Consider the following 19194-nt stretch of genomic DNA (forward strand, 5'->3'; position numbering starts at 1 on the left):
TAATGATCTTGAAAGATAGAATTTGAATCCCTGGTAAATAAAATAACTTACCTGTCCACCAATCAGAACATGGCGCATGTTGACCGCGTGCATAGGACTGCGCACACTTCGAATATACTTGAGCCAATTACTCGCTTCGTGAGATGCGTCGAGCCATCCTCTGACACCGCTTCCAGCAATACGTATCTGTAATTCGCAATGGAAATGATAGAAAGCTCGAATTAGGAACGATAATCAAAGATGTAAGAGAAATTCTTCATCGGTAAATTAAAAATATCAAACCAATTCCGAGATATTTAAAACTAGGTACTCTTGAAGATAAAACAAATTGCCACTACGCGTTTCTCATCAATTGCAGTGATTTTTGTGGTTACAGTTTGACGTCCCCACGTAGCAATATAGGTATTATTAAATGTTGAATTGGCCTAGATTCGGCATTCGCATAATTTGTTTTCGATTTCGGCATCGTCCGAAACCGCGACGCTCTCCCTCAATCAGTCTCATTCAAGGGAAAGCCGGTGTAGCCGAATCAGCCAAGCGTGTCGTCGCCCTGCGACGGATCATCCCGCACATGGACCACGACAGCACCTTGCAGCTTTTCCTTCCGCCTTCGCCCGAGCACCACACGGACCTTCGGGGGCTGGGAGAAGTGATTTTTCCAATTGTCTCGCGGACGCCCCGTTCGCACCCTTGCGTAACCACGCGGCGTTCAACCCCTGGCACGGTCACGCCTGGCAAGCCAAGCATCGCACCCCGCGGAGGAGCGAGCGTTATTTTCTTCCCGCAACAGCCTCGCTTCATCATCGCATTAGCAAGTGCAACGCTCCGACCGAATCCCACAGCTTTTACTATCGCCATTCCCACCCCATTCCAACCCTCGAGCGTATCAGCCGCCCGTCAAATGTCCCGTTTTTCGAATTTCTCTCCCGATTTTTAGTCGAGGCATGCCATTTTCACATACTTTTTTGATGGTATTTATTATAAACGGAGTCTTTATTTATATTAAATATTTTTAGCTACGATGAAATGTAAGAACGATATTCGAAATAGTAGTATAAGTAAAATTGACAATAACTTTGGAACAATAATTATTACCGCAACAAGCGTTCGTACGAAAATTTTTCACTGGTCAATCAACTGTTTCATCTGCTTTTTCGGGCTAAAGTTTTACATACGAGTCAACCGAGCTACGTAAGTTGATGAAATATAACGCATAATGTTAGTCTTTTTTTTCTCCGTGTATGTACAATGCTCGTGCTGCAAGAGCTGAAAAACTCCTCCTCGAATATTTTATCAGCTAACAGGGGGAAATCAGGCTGCGGGACTAACCGCAAAGATACTTATGAACTCCACACTGCATACAAAAATACCGTACGAGGAAACTCGGATGTATTTTTTATCTCGAAAAAGCAACGAGTCTTGCATTGAGATCGACCCACTGCTGTCTCGTCGAAGTTTCTACATTGGGTAATGTATGTACGCATAATGCTTTAAATAACGAAACGAACATTCGCGGTTGTCGGTAATACAGAGAACTGCGATAAGCTCGACTGCTTTTTTCATCGACGAACACGCTCACCCCACCTGTCTGTACCCTAGGTAATTCTGCTCACCTTCTGGAAAATCGATAACCGACCTGCAGGTGGAAAAGTGGCTACCGTTCGCCCATAGATCTGTTGACGTATCTACTTTTTACGTTATAATAATGTACCTGCACGTCGGTATAACGCTCAATCGTACTACGTAGAATTTTCGGTGTTTGATGGTGTTTAATCTTTACAGAAAGCATACTTAAGTTCGGCTGATACGATCCATCACTTTCCAATTCATGCATAATCTCCAAACTAAAACTAATTAGTCACACACATAGTTTAGATATTATATATGGTTTGGTATACACCATGATTTCGTAGTATGGAATTTGAATCTGGAGAAAGAAAAATTGAACGATGGTTGATTGGAGCCAAAAACCGGGTAACTTTGTCAATTTCACAAAAATAATGTTTTTTCTCGTTTTTGAAAACAATGAACGTAACCGAATTAAAAGTAAATAGCATTTGATGGCTGACAAGGCGTTGCAAGTAAGTATCGGATCATCCGTTCTAAACGTCGAAGTGCCAGCAGGATGCGCTGAGAATTCTTGAGCGATGACAATTAAGTGGCATCTATCGTTTGCGCGGTAGGTAATCGCAGGAAACAGTTGTCACTGATGGGAAAAACCTGTCGAGTAATGAAAACAGCAGGATAATCCGGCAGGCTTACGCACGGACCGACGCTTCCAGAGGACACTGAGAGACTCGAATGGGAAAAGCTGGATGCGGCTGATCCCCGCAGCAGGAAACCACCGCACCGCTAACACCGTTCATTCACGGATCGGATACCTTGAAAATTTTCTTTCATAAATGAAACTGGACAAGTTCTTCCCATCCAAGCGGACCCTGACTACGCCGCTCTGATAACATCCGCATGTCGTGAAAACTGGCGTTGCTGCGGGAAATTCTCTCTTGCTCGGGCTTCGAGAAGCGTTCGTTCCTTGGCTGCTTTCGGCGCACCTTTGTGTCAATCTCGACAATAACTCGAGGAGAGATCGTCGGAGATGTTCGACCGATTTTCGGTCCTGGAGCATCGAGCCGGCGGCTACGAGACAGTGGTTAAGGACCGTTCCGGGAAACTGGTCACGCACAGGACTCGCGACAGCAGTCACAATGCGGAGAGAGTATCCTGGCCGGGTGTCAACTGGGATTAGGATCGCAAGTCCGTCACACCTACTACAATAACGTGTTAACTCAGGACCCAGCGGCGTCGCGCGCCCGCGGCCGCATCGCTCGTCCGTAGGGTTTCCGGCCCTGCGGAAAAGTAAACTCGGCCGCTCCGCCATTGCCCTCGCAGCGGGGCGTATTTTCGCTTTGTCGGCACGAGGCGCATGTGCGGACAATCCGGGACACAGATTTGTCTCCCTGAGAATCCTCCGGTCTTCTAATCGTTTTCACTCGTTTTTTCTTCTTCTTCCCCTTCCTCGTCCTACCGAATTCCGAAAATTTAGTCCCGCACGAGCGTTTCTTCCGCGTGGGGATAAAAGCCGCGGAGGCTTACTACGCGGATGGAGCACGTTCGCCGCAACGAGTCATTATATTTTTTATAATTTTTCATTCTCCTGTATTCACTTGTTTATTTATTTATGTTTCTTGCTCGTCAGACCGCCTCTCGTCGAGATCTGCGGTACGTTATACGTCGTGTCTAATTGCTGGTTTGGCCGAGCAGTAATCCGTCACATTGCCTCGAGTGTCGTCGCGTCCTTGGCAACATAGTTCTAAAGCTTTAAGAGAAAGTTTTAATTATTTATACAAAAACGCGACGCTGGCAAGTTGCGGTGCTATACGAAGCGAGAAAATAATATTAAATAAAGAATAAATATAAATATAAAAAATAGGAGGGACCAGAGGGGAAAGCGAAGTGAAAGACTGATGCCCGTGAGTACAGAGGCGAACGTGAACGCGGAAGAGGAAATTCGCAAAATGAAATGGAGAAAAAAAAAAAGAAAGAAAAACGTATTTGCAACGCTCGCTAGTTCAGTTAGTTGCGTATAAATAATAATTATGCACTTCTGCACGGCCCTTGCATAGAAACGACCTGCAGACTAAAAGGGAATTGCTAAAATTGGCAGAAACTGCACCACCATTTCAATTAAGTTAGATTTAAACCTATAAACTGCCGGTGCTCACTTGCTACGTGCATACTGAATGTAGGAATGCACTTCCAGCTTAAACTCAACGTGAATAATAATTATATCTCCGCGTACATGGATATATATAACAGGCTTAACGAGCGTTCAACTTACATGTGTGTGGAAAAGACTTTGCTGTATGATCTCCGCGCTACTGAAATTCCAACGTTGTTAAAGACGAATGAAATGGCAAACGATGCCTGCAGATACTTAGCCTGGCTTGGCTCGACTAGACCGACGGTTACACCGCGTAATTGACGTTTCTTTCTCGGGAGGAACAGCCGCGCATGATACGCTGATGCGGTATCGCACCCGCTTCGTAGACGCTTGTACTCTGTGTAATATGTGTACACAAGATGCATATGGTGACATGGGTGGCAATTAAAATTGACAGATCGGAAACCCGAGTAAACCACATCCCACTGAAACCAAGATATTCTTCTAATTACGTAACGGCTCGTCGTTACTGCCACACGGAAAGATTACCGACCGCTGCTCCAAACTGACGAGTTTTTTAAAATCCACGCCACTTTCGCATTTATTTATTTTCCAGTTACGAAACTTTGTCTAAGATGTGTCGTAGTTTTGCGAAAGAACGCACTTCGCACGTATTGCTTCTTCGATTATACAATTCATGAGGTTCGTAATGAAATTCTGAAACATCCGCAGGATAATAACTCACACTGCATCTAAGACCGAAGCTTGTCAACCACGATTGCCGAGAAAGACAACGGTAAAATGAGAGCTGCAATATAGCACAGAGTGAAATAATGAACGAACAATCTCCGACGTATCAGAGTTTGACCTTGCAACCGCACTGATTAGGAATCCTGCAAGCTAACAGCTTCGTTCCATTAAGTGGACAAGCGGCGTAACGATCGTAAGCCGAAGTGGAAGGGAAAAAATGGGATGTTTACCGATCGGAAAGGACGAGCAGGACATGCGGCTGGATGATCCTGCGCCACATGGGGTACTCGTAGACTGCAAGGCGACGGACGGACCAGATGATCGTCTCCTTTGTAGCCTCACACCCCGGACAATAAACCGATGTACTGTATTCGGGGAGAGGACCCAAAGGCAGTTAGGGACTGTCCGACTTAAGGTCTTCTTTCGAACCAACCTGGTGCGAACAAACGGAGTAGCGCCTCAAAGGTTACGGTAATCACCAACGTTCCCGCTCACGCAGCGCATCTTTGTGCATCTGCAGGAGCTGGACACGCGGCCGGCGATTTTAATCTCGCTCTCGCCTGGCTCAGCTCAAGCTTTCAATAATTTTCGGATATTGCGGGATGTGCGAAGGAGCGGAAGCTGCGAGGATCGAGAGATCCGAAATTCGGGAAGAAGAACGTGAGAGTGATTGCTGCTCGTCGATCGTTTCGGATCTATTAGTTTAAGCTCGTCACTGAAGAGAAGCGAAATGCTCTACAAGCGCATTGCTGTAGTAAGCGCAGAAATATGCGAAAATCAGATTTGTACTCTTCTTCTCAGTTTGTTGCAAAAAAAAGACCTAGCGTATGTGAACACAAAAAAAAAAAAAAATTGTAGAAACGTCTCGTTGATTACATTAAATGCGGCTTCGATTAACGACTCAGTCAATTCGTTGTTGAATCAAATGACGTTTCCTCCGCTATGTTTGGTGAATTTGTCGAATTCTTTTTTCGCGTGTATAATATCATCGCACAACACCGCATAAGAATCGTATTTCGTTCAGCGCGTAGTCGTTGTCTTCGGTAATGCGTCAGTTTCGCAAGGCTGGGAGTGGAGGATTATACGACAGACGGGGTTAAATGTCGTTAGCTCAGCGTCAGAGGTCGAGTGGCGGACCCGGAAGGGAACGGTGGGATCAGAAAAGTTATGAATAAGCGATCGATGGAGATGATAACCCGGCGATGGTTAACGCAAAAACGCTTTTAGCGTCACAGCGGTCGCTCGGGGTCGGCGTTGATCGTTGACGGGGGTGGCGGCGATGCCCTCGGCTCACCAACACCTCGAAATTCACTTCGACGCGTAATCCGCGCGATAGTCAGAATTAAGCGCAGACAAGTCTGACTGCCCTGGCGTCGATAAATTTCTTGGAAATTAATTAAGGAATAATTAAACCCGGCGGGTTGTCAGACAATCGAGCACCGGGTCAGGTCTCGGTGATTCAGTCACCTTGCCGGTCTACGAAGCGGGAGCGACGACGGAGGAGATTAAGGAAAGATGACGCCAAACTTGAATGTGCCGAGTAACTCGAACTCTCCGGCGAACGGCGAGGAGTCGACTCGTAAACAGCCCGTAATTTAGGGGATGATAATTGAGTATTGAGTGAGCGCGCAGCCCGACGCCTCTCGACTCAGCTAATATTTTCCAATTAAACGAAATTGCCCGCGCCAAAATTGAGCCGAGACTCGCTTTACGTACAGTGCGAGATCCTGGGCACGCAGCCGGCTGTACTGCGGGTCCGTACTTGACCCAGTTGACTCGGAGTTTCGGGGACCGAGAGCGTAATGACACGAAGTGATGGACGGCGGTGCCCTCTGACCCGTGTCTAACGCGCAGCAGATGCCACCCACCGACCCCCTCGATAGCCGGCGATCCGCAGGGCTTCCCTCGATGAAGAGCAGCTACCCTCCTTTCTATCTGACGGTATAAATTATGGCCAAGGCGCGTCAGCCGCAGCTTCTTATGATCGATCATTAGACGCTTATTTGCCAGAAAATTTTGCTAAAATTGTTTTTCCGGACCGTTCGCCTGGACGCAACTCGACTGACGGGGATGTTTTTGACGTGATGTTGACCCGCTCGGCTCGCGTGATCTATCCGTATACGGAGCCGGGCTACCTGCCGAGTAGCGTCGTTAGTGCTCTTCGGAACAATAAACTGGAACAATTTTCTCCACCGTACAGAACAAACCATCGGAGTGCCTTCCGGCGATTCCCCGGGACCGGTACTCCTCCTTGCATATACGGGGCGATAGCCCAGAACACACAGCACGGTGCGGGGGCGCCCTTAGTCCTGCGGTGCGTGTGTACCTACGTACCTGCCTCGGGTTCGGGTAATGCCTTCCACTCGGACCGACGTGCCAGATTAGCTCGGGCATTGTGCCACGGGACTCGGCAACTCACCTTCCAACAAGAGCCCGTTCCTCTCCACCCCGCAATCTGTCAACGCCGCTCAGGGAGAGAGCGATCAATTGACCTAAGTATCCCACACTCAATGGAGCCACCTCGTCTGGTCGCTCGTCTCGGACTGTCTGTGACGATATGGAAAGAAGAGGGTTACGTGTTTCATTCAAACCCAATCGTATTCTTGAAAAATATCTCGACCGATACTCCGTGTGGTACGATCGTCACGATTCAGCCGTCACATTCGCTTTGTAATCCAATTCATCGATCTATTCGAAATACATTTGCACCGGATCGAAGAAGGATCGGTTTTTTCTCTGTCTTCTAGCATTCACGTTCAGCAGGCATTCCACAATTGCATTTAGCCACTTTACACCGCGATATATCATCCCAAATATTGCGGTTCGATAAAAGGCGTCCTGATAATAATAGACAACTTATGTTGAAATCAAATTTGGGACTACTGATATTCGTTGTCGCTGGTAAATATTTAGTTTTAAGAATTTTCGATGATTAAGAACTGAAGTCTAACATACGAAGGCCTGATCAATCAAAGGTATCGCATTTTGTGGCGGTGTTTCGACAATGGCACTACGTTGTTGATACCCTCGGTGTCAACGAGGAACACGGAGCTGTTGGCAGAGTTCAAATTGCTTGAAATAGATGGAAGGGAGAGAGAGAGAAAGAGAGAAAGAGAGAGAGAGAGAGCGAGGGAGAGGGAGATCAAAGGCAGAGCGGAGGAGAATTGTTTCCCGTAAATTATAACCGAGGCACTTGGCCGACTTCTCGTTATGAGTTGTGAAACAAGTTCAATTAAGTAGCTGGCGAGAAGCGTCGCGAACGGCTTCCTCCATCTCCGTTCGGGATTGTGAAGAGAAATCCTTAGGGAAGGAGTCTGGTCGCCCCCGCGATTCGTCGATTGGTTTGAACCGACGGGGTCAGCCCGGATGAACCGGGTAACACGTGTCTCTTACGACCATCCCTGCCGGAAAATTTACGAACCCTTCGATTTGTCACGCGGCCCCGCTTCGCGCGAGTTATTAAGAAAGGATTCCCCCGGTCGTTTGGGGAGCCTGCAGCGCGAACGAGAGTATACATACAGATCGGACGAGGCGAGCGAGGCTGCTCTTGGATCGAATCGGTAACGAGGCGAGAGACACACGCGCGAACTGATGTAAGTGGAAGGGGTGAGAAAAGGCGAGCAACCCTGCAGCAGCAGCAGCGGCTACCTTGCGCCGGGTGTATAAGGCGCTCGATTTAAATGTCAAAATATGAACCCTTGCCGGCATTATTATATGAGCAGTAAGGAAGGTATCATATCTGTATTAACATACTAGAAAGGATACGCGCTGAACGCGAAAGTCTCAATCAAGGAAGCCGGTCTCGAAAGGGGCCAACAGTCGTAAGCACGTGTAACGTATGCACGTATCGCAGGTCCAAGGTGGTGGTGCAGCGTGTAGCGTTTTGTCGGAGCTCCTGCACCGCGACCCCTGGGGCGATGGTCGGTTGTCACTCTTTATTTGGTACCGTTTTTTGTTTCACATTTTTTGCCGGGTCGCGCCGCAGGTTCCGTGACCGACCTCGCGGTTCCCGTTCCCCCGTTCCTCGAGGTCGTCCTGGCTTGACCACCGTCCGTCGGAGATGACCGTCGGCCGAGACCCTCGGCGACAAAGGTTGCCCGGTTGTCACGGGAAGGTGACGAGCCGACAATGAAGATCCCCGCGGGTTTGATTGTCACTTGTTTCCTGCCGATTCTCGCCGATCCGAAATTTGAATATGGAACTTTCTCACTACCCGCGTCTTCCTCGCAGGTATGTTGGTACATAATAATGATCGGCGCAAGGTCCGCGGTTCAACGCGTAACTCGATATACGTACGCCTTGAGAACCTCGCAGGCGTTAATTCGCAGCCCGGGCATAATGTGATCGATTTGTCCCTCTGCGGCAGCGGCAGGCGTGCCCTTTGATTGGCAACAAAACCGGCATCGACTGCCAATCACTCGCAACGCGACTCGGATTCAAAATTGTCCGAGACTTCCGGGGCGGTGAAACGCCCCAACGACTGGACAATGTCCAGGGCTCCTTATTGTCTAATTTTTCCCAATTTACGAGCGCCAACGCGTCTTTCAGACCTCGTCAGGGACGCGTCAGTCCGTCGCGTCAACCCTGCGCACGGTATCCGCTTTGTGTCGATTCGCACGTCGCGACGCTGCACTTTTCCGTCTACCCAATTCGTCATCCACACTCGCACGTTAAATTCCCCGCAGTCTTCCGCACGATTTGACAAAAAAATAGACGCGTGTGGCTTATGAAAAACAACCACGCTCTCCACCTCGAATCACGGAAAAAGACTCCGGCAGCTCCCTTCGGTCAGGGATTAGTGACGCGGAAGAAACTGCGGCTGGCCAATATGTCAGAGCTGGCTTTTCAAGCTCCCACGAATCCTATAATAGAATACTCTAATAGAATCCGCTGCACGAATTGAGCTTTGCAAGCTGCACAGGTTATTATATAGAATCTAGCGATGATACGGCAAGCTTGCAATCGCGATTTACGTATGAAAATCACGGACGAATACTTGATTTGCGAAACAAACGTCCGAAGAAGAATCGCGACTTTGCCTGTCCGCGTTACATTTCGTGGACGTACGGGTCATTTTCGACAGGTCACACTCGGCGTTAATTATGCTGTGATTTTCTTCTCCGCCAAATTGAGCACCGTCCGATGTACGCGAGGGGATGGTAAATTCATACTCGAACGGCTAAGCGGAAGATTGGCTTAGTTGCCGTAGTGGCACACCGCACACCCTGATTACGCGTCACTGCGCTAAACATCTCCGTAAAAGTGGATAACCCCCTCTGCTGGTTCACCGTTTTTTCACTCTTCTCTCTGTCTCTCTCTCGCTTTCGCTACTCTCGCCTCTTCTGATTTTCGAGAGTGGTCGAGGTACGGCTCACTCACCCTCTAAAGCAACCCCAAAACGATCGCTCGACGCGCAGGTAGGGTGATACCTCTGTAATACAACCAGAACCCACGAAACACAATGGCCTCATCGCGCGGATCTACCGGCTAGAAGGTTTCTTCTCTCTTTTTTTTTTCATACGGAATTTTTTTCCTTCCCGCCTATGATTTGGGTTAGCTGTATGAATAAACATGGCAAAAATTTAACAGGGGTGAATTTACCGGATCGATCAAAATTTTTATTGGGGCGATATACGTTCGTTCCTCCGTTTTCGAATTTTTTCTACTCTTTCAATTTCTCTTTTTCACCTTCTTCATCCCTTTTTCATTCAATTCATCTCGAGAGCTTACCGGGTTTCGAGTATATACGTATTTCTTTCCACGAATCTGAGAAAAGGATTAAAGTGCCTGTACAGGCACGCAACCCATATCTGTATCCGGAGATCGGGGTGCGGCGAGACAAACACCGTGATGTTATTCTTGACAGTATTTGGGAAAATCGGTTGCGTGAGAATCCGCGGAGTGCAGCAGCCGACGGTGAATTTCCGCAGCTCGGCGTTCACCCGCCATCCTGCAACAGCGTGGTTGACGGATCGGGTGACGACGGAACGAAGGGGTAGCTCGGCAATTCGGTAGTTGGATTTAATCGATCTCGTTAATCGCCGGTCGACAGTTGGCCGGACTACCGTCAGCTTTTTGTACCCGCGAGACGGATGGCGTCATTTACATTTTGTCACCGCGCCGTGCGCCCCTTCGACTATCATATCTATCACCCCCGCAGCGCAGCGCGAACCGAGGATTGACCACCGGCTCTGAGCCGATTCTCAGTGTTCTGGAATCAGTTCCGAGACCGACGACTCCTCTCTTTTTCAACCAGACAGGAACCCCGAAGTTACTTAGGATAAGAAAGCTGTCACGTCTCGCATCGGTGCGTACATGTGTACAACGGTCGCACTTTGTACGTAACGCGTAATGAATCGTACGCGTACACTTCGCGATAACTAACGTCAAACGAAAGAAGCCAAAGACGTTACGAAATCAACCGAACTCTGCGTCAAACGGTTCAACCGCTGAAATGACAGTTTTTCCGGAAACCACTTTTCCAGCGGATCGTCGGACTGCGCGCTGCTGTATAGGCCAGCTTCTGAACTGCGGTCCAATCGACGTGTTCGCTTTGCATCGCTCATTACATACGAGCATTAGGAATCGTCTGGAACGTCAAGGTTACTACAATAGATGCCTGCGGTTACGCGATACCCGCAAGAGGAGAAAAATGTGGCTGCATCTATGTCGCACGTGAAGCGTTACGAGGCGTGCGAAATGAGAACGGTTAGAGAAAGAACGTAGATGCGGGAAACCGCAGGCGGAATAAAAAAAATATACGCAATTTCACTAACGTCATCCTTACCGTACATTTCACTATTAACCAATTGACGTTTTCAATGATGCGTAAAGCGATGAAACGGTATTCAATCACGTCAAAATATTATACCAGCTACTACTCGAAATACGGATCAACGATAATCGCTAACGCTATCGCACTTGAGGAAAAGTCTGAGACTTTTATCAACTTGCAAAAAAAGAGATATTTCTCTACATATTTCAATACCTGTACACATATGCATATTATAAGAAAGGAACGCATTAGCCGATTCGAAAGGACAGATCGATTCCATCTTTTCTGAAAAGAGAAGAATAAAATGTCCGAGTAAGACGTCAACGTTTTTTTGTCACGGACAACAGCAACGGATGATTTCCTTACGAAGATACGAGGGCAGAAACGGACGCACGCACTCACAGAGCGTTGCAGATGCCGATGGGAAGTTGCGGATCGCACATACACCGCGGTGACTGCAGTCCTGGCGATTTTCAATGCCGACATTAAACCTATCTTCCATAGGAATCGCCGAGGTAAGAAAGGCACATCGAAGACCGGGCGAGGGTATAAGCGACAATTGACAGATCCGTCAGTATAGATGACACCTCGAACCGACCAGGTGGTTCGGCGTCATTCGTACCGCTGCGTCGCGGCGACGACTCTGTCGTCGGCATCTGTCGGATAATGCCGGTGGATTATAACAGTAGGACACGGACCCGAGTCTCCCGACATACAGCCGGGGACATATTCCCGGGGAATCTCAACTATAAACAGATCGATCATCTTTCAAAACGGTTCGATGCATCCCACTGAGATGATATCTGTCCCTCCTCACTCTCGTATAGTTAAGTCCGAAGATATAGGTACGTATATTCGCGTGTGAATTGTTCAAGTCTCGTTCGAATATCTCTCAAGATTCCTGCTGAACCATATACCCGTAAAATTGTCAATTTTGAGGTCGCGATCGCGGATACGAGTTGCTTTTCGCAGGGAAAGCGTCTCGTTCGGGTGCAGACTCGGCTCGTACAAGACACCGTAGACCTTGAACTTTTTTCGCCGACATTCCGCAGTCACGAACGATAATAATCGCACTCTCTCACTTACCTCCCAGGCGTAGTGCGGATTCGCGGGTTCGTGGGCCCACCTCCCAATGAAGGGCCCGAACTTGCTCCCCCTGGCGATGTCTCTGCGCGCCCTCACCTGGGATCCGCTGACCGAGGACCGGCCGACCTCGACTTCGGGCACGGGGGAGACCCACTCTCTCAAGGGTATTTCCTTGGGCCCACGGGTTTCCGGCTTGATATCACCTGCAGAGCGGCGAGATAAGATAAGGAAGTTGCCGAGAGTCTCCCTGACGTTTCGAAAAGGAAGACGCAGGTATACTCACGATACTCGCGGTATTCGCCGGGAAAGGATGCAACGCTCCGTGGAAAATCCTTTCGTTCGTTTTCCTCGTAACTCCAGGATTTGAGCTCGTCTTCCCTGAGCATCGGCTGGGGCTGCTTGTCGAAGGGGGGCCGTTCCATCGCCGCCGGATTGTTGTACTCCTGCTGAAAGGCGGGCCTGGCCTGAGGATACTCCTGGGGAACGTTGTGGGCGCTGGTGGCGTGGCGCGGATTTTGTAAATCTCGATAATCGGGGCTGCCGCTGGGTCGTCCCGAGTTCTCCTCGAGATCCGTGTCCTCGCCACCCCCGCCTCCGCCTCCACCTCCGCCTCCGCCGACGCCCCCGGCCGTGTCGCCCTCGTCGCTGCTTCCTGAAACGGAGAAAAAAAGGTATAGTCTGCAGACCGTAACCTTGAGCCTCGCACGTTTTTCCCACAGTCCGAATTATCATCGGCACGACTGTACAATCTACGCGCGGGACCCGGATCCTAGACACACATCGCGAGGAGCCGCGTTACCGGAGTCCTGGGTAGCGGCGAAGCGGCGGGTCTGCAAGCGAGATATCTCGCGACACCCGAACCTCGAGCAGCGAAGAGTGTTTGGAACGATAAGATTTTATTTAAGTATTTTTATTGGCCGTGCAGCCTCGACCTCGGCGGCGGTTTTGATGCTGCGGTGGTCCCGCCGCGCGTCTTGTCTTCAATGGGATTCACTGCTACGACTACTCCGCAGACTCGAGTGGTCTCCGCGGCACCGCCGGCTTGACGGCTGAAACGTGCGTAGGTACGGATTTGTTTGTGTAAGGCAAGGCCGGATATGAGACGCGCCGTTTAATACGGAACTTATCGCCGAATTGAGAGATATCCGTGCCGTATCTTTTTATCTCGAACAAACTATATTCCGTGTGTCTTCTCTCTTTCTCTCACTCCTTCTCGCTTTCACCCCTCCAGCCCCCTGCGCAGTGACACCGTCGACCCCTTACACCCTGAAACCCCTGCCTGCACTCGTCAACTTCGCACGGCTGCAACGGTACATGTGCGTACGCCTACCTACGCACGCAAAGATAAAAACAGACACGGACACGGACGCGCGTATCGCTCGCGAACAAACAGCAGCGTCTATACGGAGATAGAAAACAACCTGTGCAATCGAATCCTAAGCAAACTCTACGCGGGAATTGACAACTAAGCAAATACTTTAGATAATAGACGCGTAAGATATCGAGCCGATTATACGTATATGCGGTGCAAGATAGGAATCGCCCGTTGGTTACCGTAGGAGCAGGTGTTCTTCTCATCGTTTACTCGCGTTTCGGGCTGCTTTACATACATACATAGTGCAGGGTATGACAACTTAACTTTATCGAAACAACACGTATACCGTACAATACCGTTTGAAAATCAGAATATTCGAACTCCTTGCACGTCGCGGCAGCTCAGCGGCTGCGGCTTATACGCGACCAATTTCGATTATTGACAAGCGTCTCGATGGTTGACGGGTAGGAATTATAATCCTTATCTCTCCTCGGCGAGGAGCCAAGAAGCCGCGAGGCGTTGATCATGCACGCAGCCGTGCGTACATTATGCATCTACGCTCTAATAAACGTGTTTGCGTTCGCCGATATACGTATAATTGTTTTCGTGACGTCTCAAGGGCGCCTGCAAGATGACTATTGTCGAACGGTATACGCGTGTGTGTGTGTGTGTATATATATATATATACGAATGCATGAGTACCGTTGTCCCGACACGCCCCTGGGCCCACAGCCCCACGTGACAAAGGGAATCCCCCCTGCCCCTCGCAGACCCTGTCTCAAAATACATCGTTATTAACGGGATGAAAAATCACCCCAAAATCTCAAATTCCAATCGTGATCCATGGCCAATGCGAACAACTGTTTACCCACTCCGTCTGTTATGGCTATAATACAGGCAGCAGCTATGCGTGCATTACCTTCCCTAAACGCCGGAAATATCGCTTCAAATCCGCGTTTCTATCCGACGGCAAGAGGGGCGTCGATTCGTTTCATAACGTGGAATGGGACGAATTTCGAACTGAGATATTTAAACGAGGCGAGAGAAGTGAGAATAATCCGGGGGAGTGGGTTAAGTCGTTATCGATAGTATCCGTATTCGTTCCAGTAAACTCGAGCTAATCCCGTATCCTGAGATGAAACTTACCCCGTCGATAGACTCGGGCATACAAACCGCGGGCCGAGTATCGAGATGACGGTGAAGGTGGCTCGGCGCAGCCTCTTCCGTGTGTAGAAAACCGTCCTAATCGTCGGGGCAAACAGATTTTCGGCAGTAGTTTGGCAGGATCAGAGCAGTCGCTGAGCCGGGGGTGAAGATCGTAAAGACGAGAGCTGATCCTTGACGACGCGTCAATCGGCATGCCCCTCGCGCTATCACAACACTTCTGTATAGCTGCTCTCAATATTGTAACAATATTTATAAACCCTCGGGGGTCTTTGACTCCCGGGTGACTCGAGTGCCGTGCTTGCGGCAGTCTGACGCGTACAACGCGGCGAGCCGCACTTGACTCCGTGGCATCGTTTTACGCGCCACCCGCCCGGCAGCAGCAGTCCGCACCTACGCGAGGAGCTACTACTATATAACTACTCCGCCGATTAACTACACGCGGCGCGTAAGTTACTTGCCCTTGACTCTAGCATAAGCCGGGCTGAAGAGGCGGGTTGATAGCTTAGCCGATAGGCGCCGAGGGATCGAAATTACTCGATGAGAAAAAGTTCCGAGCATACGGCGTGACGCGGCCAAGGTATTCGCCGGATAACCGGAGATTCGCTGCGGAGCTTTCGCGGAAAAGCGCGATCCAACGAGTGTCCGGAGGTCAAGAGTGCGAGTGACGACAAATCGCGGACCTGCCCACCCACTACGTCTCTCCTTCCGAGATTCTGTGAAAGCTGTACCTACCGAGGGAAGGTGGAAATTTTCCTAGCCAGGACATTTCTCCCGCTACCCGATGGAGGGGGGTGGGGGTGGGGGGGGGGGGGGAGGAGAGGAGAGGGGATATATCGCGACGAGTATCCTGCCCAGCACCATGGCCGAGCCCCGGAAAACCCGTGATAATTAAGTATAATAAATTAGTAGAAAAGGGCGCAGTACTTGATGAAGTAGGCGACGATCGCACCCGTCGCGCGTTTGCTAACACGAGGACGTAAACCGCAGTTTAACCGCATTACAGGACATCCGTCTCGGCGCGATATTGCACAGCCGTAATGGCAACGAGACTTACACCTACACTGAACCAGTCCCCTGTAGAATTTAATACACTGCTCCCAATTTTATCCTTTGGATCCGCCGATGCAAAGCCCAGTTACGATTGGGTGCGTACCGAGTGTGACGAAAAAAATCCGCGTGCGTGGCAGCGTGAATCTCGGACAGCTGATCGTTCGTTTACAACGGGTGACCAGAATCGTGACAATCTTTGGCTCGGCTCACCGCGGAACCGGTCTTCTCGGGAGGAAATTTAAATTCCGCACATTCGAGGCTACTTTGAATCGTATGTTCCATGGAGGAAACTGTTCGATCAGTTATTTCAGTCTGAAATTTTCCGTTATCGCATTTTGTATACGGAAGAACGAGGTATAATATTGGCAAAAATCCGCTCGGATATAAAAGGACCGCGCGTGATTTACTCGAAAACGACGCAATATCTGAACGATAGGCGTATACCTACGTATTATAACAATACACGTGATTGTAGATTATACAACAGCGATTACACAATTATCTGGAATGTTAATTAGTTCCGTAAGAACGAAAACAATGTGCGAACGTATTACGCCGATCTGGTTTTAAGATTCGGTTTGTTCCGACGCAGGGTGAAAAAAGCCAGAGGCGCGTAATCGGCGTTGAACAAAACATACGTTAATTAAGCGATTATTTCGATAAGCGCTCCAGAAATCGTTTCCGATTTCTTATCCGTTGGTATCCAGGCTTGTACCCAAAGAAAAATAAGAATCACTGGAAAAAGAAAATAAGTAAAAAAATGAAAAGAAGCCGCAACGAATACGGTCGACTTTCATCGCGATCAACTCACCACCGCTCGATGCTTTGTAGTCAACCATTGGCGAGCCGGAGCCGAGACCCTTCATGAAAAATATCGGATGAACCCGAGGTGTCACAAAAGTCACAAAACGTCAACACATCTCACTGGCGAAAACAATTCTCGATCCAACGCGGCGTGACTCGTAATTGATTAGTTGAAAAAAATGTTCGGCAGTATCACAACAACAGGTATTCACAAACTTTCTTTCTCTCTCTCTCTCTCATTCCCTCTCTCACTCTCATTCTCTCTCTCACCCTCACCCTCACCCTCACTCTCACTCACACTCTCTCTCTCTCTCTCTCTCGCTCTCCGGAAATATTGAAACAAGCCGGAATAATTGACCGCGGTCACTGCGGTGTCGAGTATCCAATATCGAGGAACTCGCGATTCCCCGGGGGGTGGTTTTTACACAGCTGTACGGAGTTGTCGCTGCGTAGAGGCGACGAGCGCGCAGAGCCGTCCGTCCCTCTGCACGTGCTATGCGAGCTGTGCCGTGTCGGCCGGCTCTTACGAGACTAGAGATCCGAAATCTGTTGAGAAGAGGATGGCACGGTTCCTGGGGGAGCCCGGACAATTCCTGGGAGTGGCGAGCCGTCGGTCTCGGCTCTGGTTGGCCCACGGGCGGAGCCACCCCTATCGCTCTGCCCCCACCACCGCCGCAGCATCCCCTGTCACCGAGCGAGACGGACGCCTCGTGGCTGGACCACGTACGTATCTCGGCGGCTGCGAGGCGAAGGAGACGGAGAACGCGAGGCAACCCGGGACGCGCGCCGACGAAGGACGAGGAGACCTCAGGACCGGAACAATCGATGCCCGCCTGCCACCTTATTGCGCACTCCTACACCCGGATACTGATACCAATATCCTCTCATTCGCCACGACCCACGACTTCGATACGCGACGCGAACTTTATACGATAGGCGTACGGCACGTGGAAAATTATCGTTACGCAAGCTTTCGTAGCGTCCCACTATTTTTTTCTTACTCAATTCGTATCGTCGTTGCGTGATTATTTAACCGAAACACAGGAGCGTCGGTTTTCTCCGCACATTGATTAATTTCATTCGTCTCTTCTCGTCCTTTATTTAAACCACAGTTGGTGGCAACTCTATCTTTAACCGTATGTATCGATGTTCGTTTGATACAAATATGGCGCGACAGCTGTCACAGATTTACCTAATTCGTTTGGAGAAAATCTTTTCATTTTAGACAGATTGACTTTGATTTCATCAGCGAAACATAACTTTTTGATAGCGAAAGGAGGAGATAAACTTTTTCTAACGGGTTTACGTACAGCTAAAATTTAATTACTTCTCTATAACATTTTGATTTTCTGGGTCTACCTGCAACGTGAATTTTGATGAAAAATGAATAAACTAACTAACAACGAATTTCGGGACAGCTGACGCATGGATCTGTTGTGACACTATTGTTTTATACGTTTAAATTTTCACTATAATTAATTCACCTTGTATACCGAACGCTTTGAATTTTGAAACTAAACTAATCACAACTTAATGAAAATTACACCGTGACTCCATTATCACAGATATATACGTATTTATGTGAAATCGTAATTTATAATGAAACTAATTTTCAGTTTGAAAATAATTCCCGCATATAGAAATTTTGAATAGTTCCGAGAGGGTGATTGTTCACTCTCGAACAAGCGAAATAATGAACGAATCGTAATAATATCCACCATTTTACTATATTTCTCTTCTTCATTTTTTTTTTTTCCTCACTGTGTGAAACGGTCGACGGTTAGATTATATCACAAAAACAGGAAACTGCAAACTGCGCCGCTTTGTCTTAATTGGGTACAATTTTTTACGGTCTCTTTAATGTGGGTAATATAAATGATTGCAGTTACTCAAAATTAGATAAATACATCTGTCAGAAATTGTAAATGAAATCTTAAAGTAGATTTTATATTTTTTCAATTCTCACACTTCACACGAATAAAATTCGAGTAACGTATACCTGATTTGAATTTAATACTCTCAGAAAATGATTTCGATCTTTAACGAGAATTTGATGTAATGATTTTTAGTTCATCTAATAAATATTCTGCGAATCGGGCGCCGTATCAACGTTGCGATTTGAAAATCATCCACGACGCTTCGTTCGCTCCGCGACAAGACGTTACCAGCGGTCGTTGACCAATGGCGAATGCTTACAGGTCGGATCCAACGACTGCGATCACGAATTTTTTTCTTCGCCTTTTCTTTGCCAGAGCGAACCCTAGGCTCGATTGAAAAGTGGCTTTTCAATATTATTAAAGAGGGGTGCCCCCGTCAAGTCACGGTCAGTACAGCCAAGGAGGCAATCAGGAATTCGACTGTTTGCCTTCGGCGGCCTTCCTGGCCCCGGCTTTTGACGCGACCCAACCGACGACCCCCACTCGACGTAAACCCTGACACGGGACGCGTATTCCTCCGTCAACCACTTCGCGGACAAAATTTTTTGACGTCTTGCGGTTGGACGCCCGTTCGGCGCTTCGATTTCCAGGATCGGACGTCAACGTCTCGTTTACATCCATTCTTGACTCGAATATGCGCGTGAGAAGA

General features: G+C 48.7%; 1 protein-coding gene across 2 annotated transcripts in view; it reads right to left on the bottom strand.

Annotated features, from left to right (window-relative positions):
* The window catches only part of LOC124308241 (histone-lysine N-methyltransferase MECOM-like), a 32672-nt gene extending 15562 nt beyond the window's left edge, over positions 1-17110 (bottom strand). For both annotated transcript variants that reach the window (XM_046770792.1, XM_046770783.1), the window contains exons 1-4: positions 16616-17110; positions 12556-12924; positions 12273-12475; positions 52-186 (exon numbers count right to left, since the gene is read on the bottom strand). In XM_046770792.1, coding sequence (XP_046626748.1) covers positions 52-186; positions 12273-12475; positions 12556-12924; positions 16616-16670 — 762 coding nt within the window. In that variant the 5' untranslated portion in view covers positions 16671-17110. The remainder of the gene's footprint in view (positions 1-51; positions 187-12272; positions 12476-12555; positions 12925-16615) is intronic.
* Positions 17111-19194: the final 2084 nt, after the last annotated feature.

This window comes from Neodiprion virginianus, chromosome 1 (assembly GCF_021901495.1).
Source record: "Neodiprion virginianus isolate iyNeoVirg1 chromosome 1, iyNeoVirg1.1, whole genome shotgun sequence".
In the NCBI taxonomy this organism is placed as follows: Eukaryota; Metazoa; Arthropoda; class Insecta; order Hymenoptera; family Diprionidae; genus Neodiprion; species Neodiprion virginianus.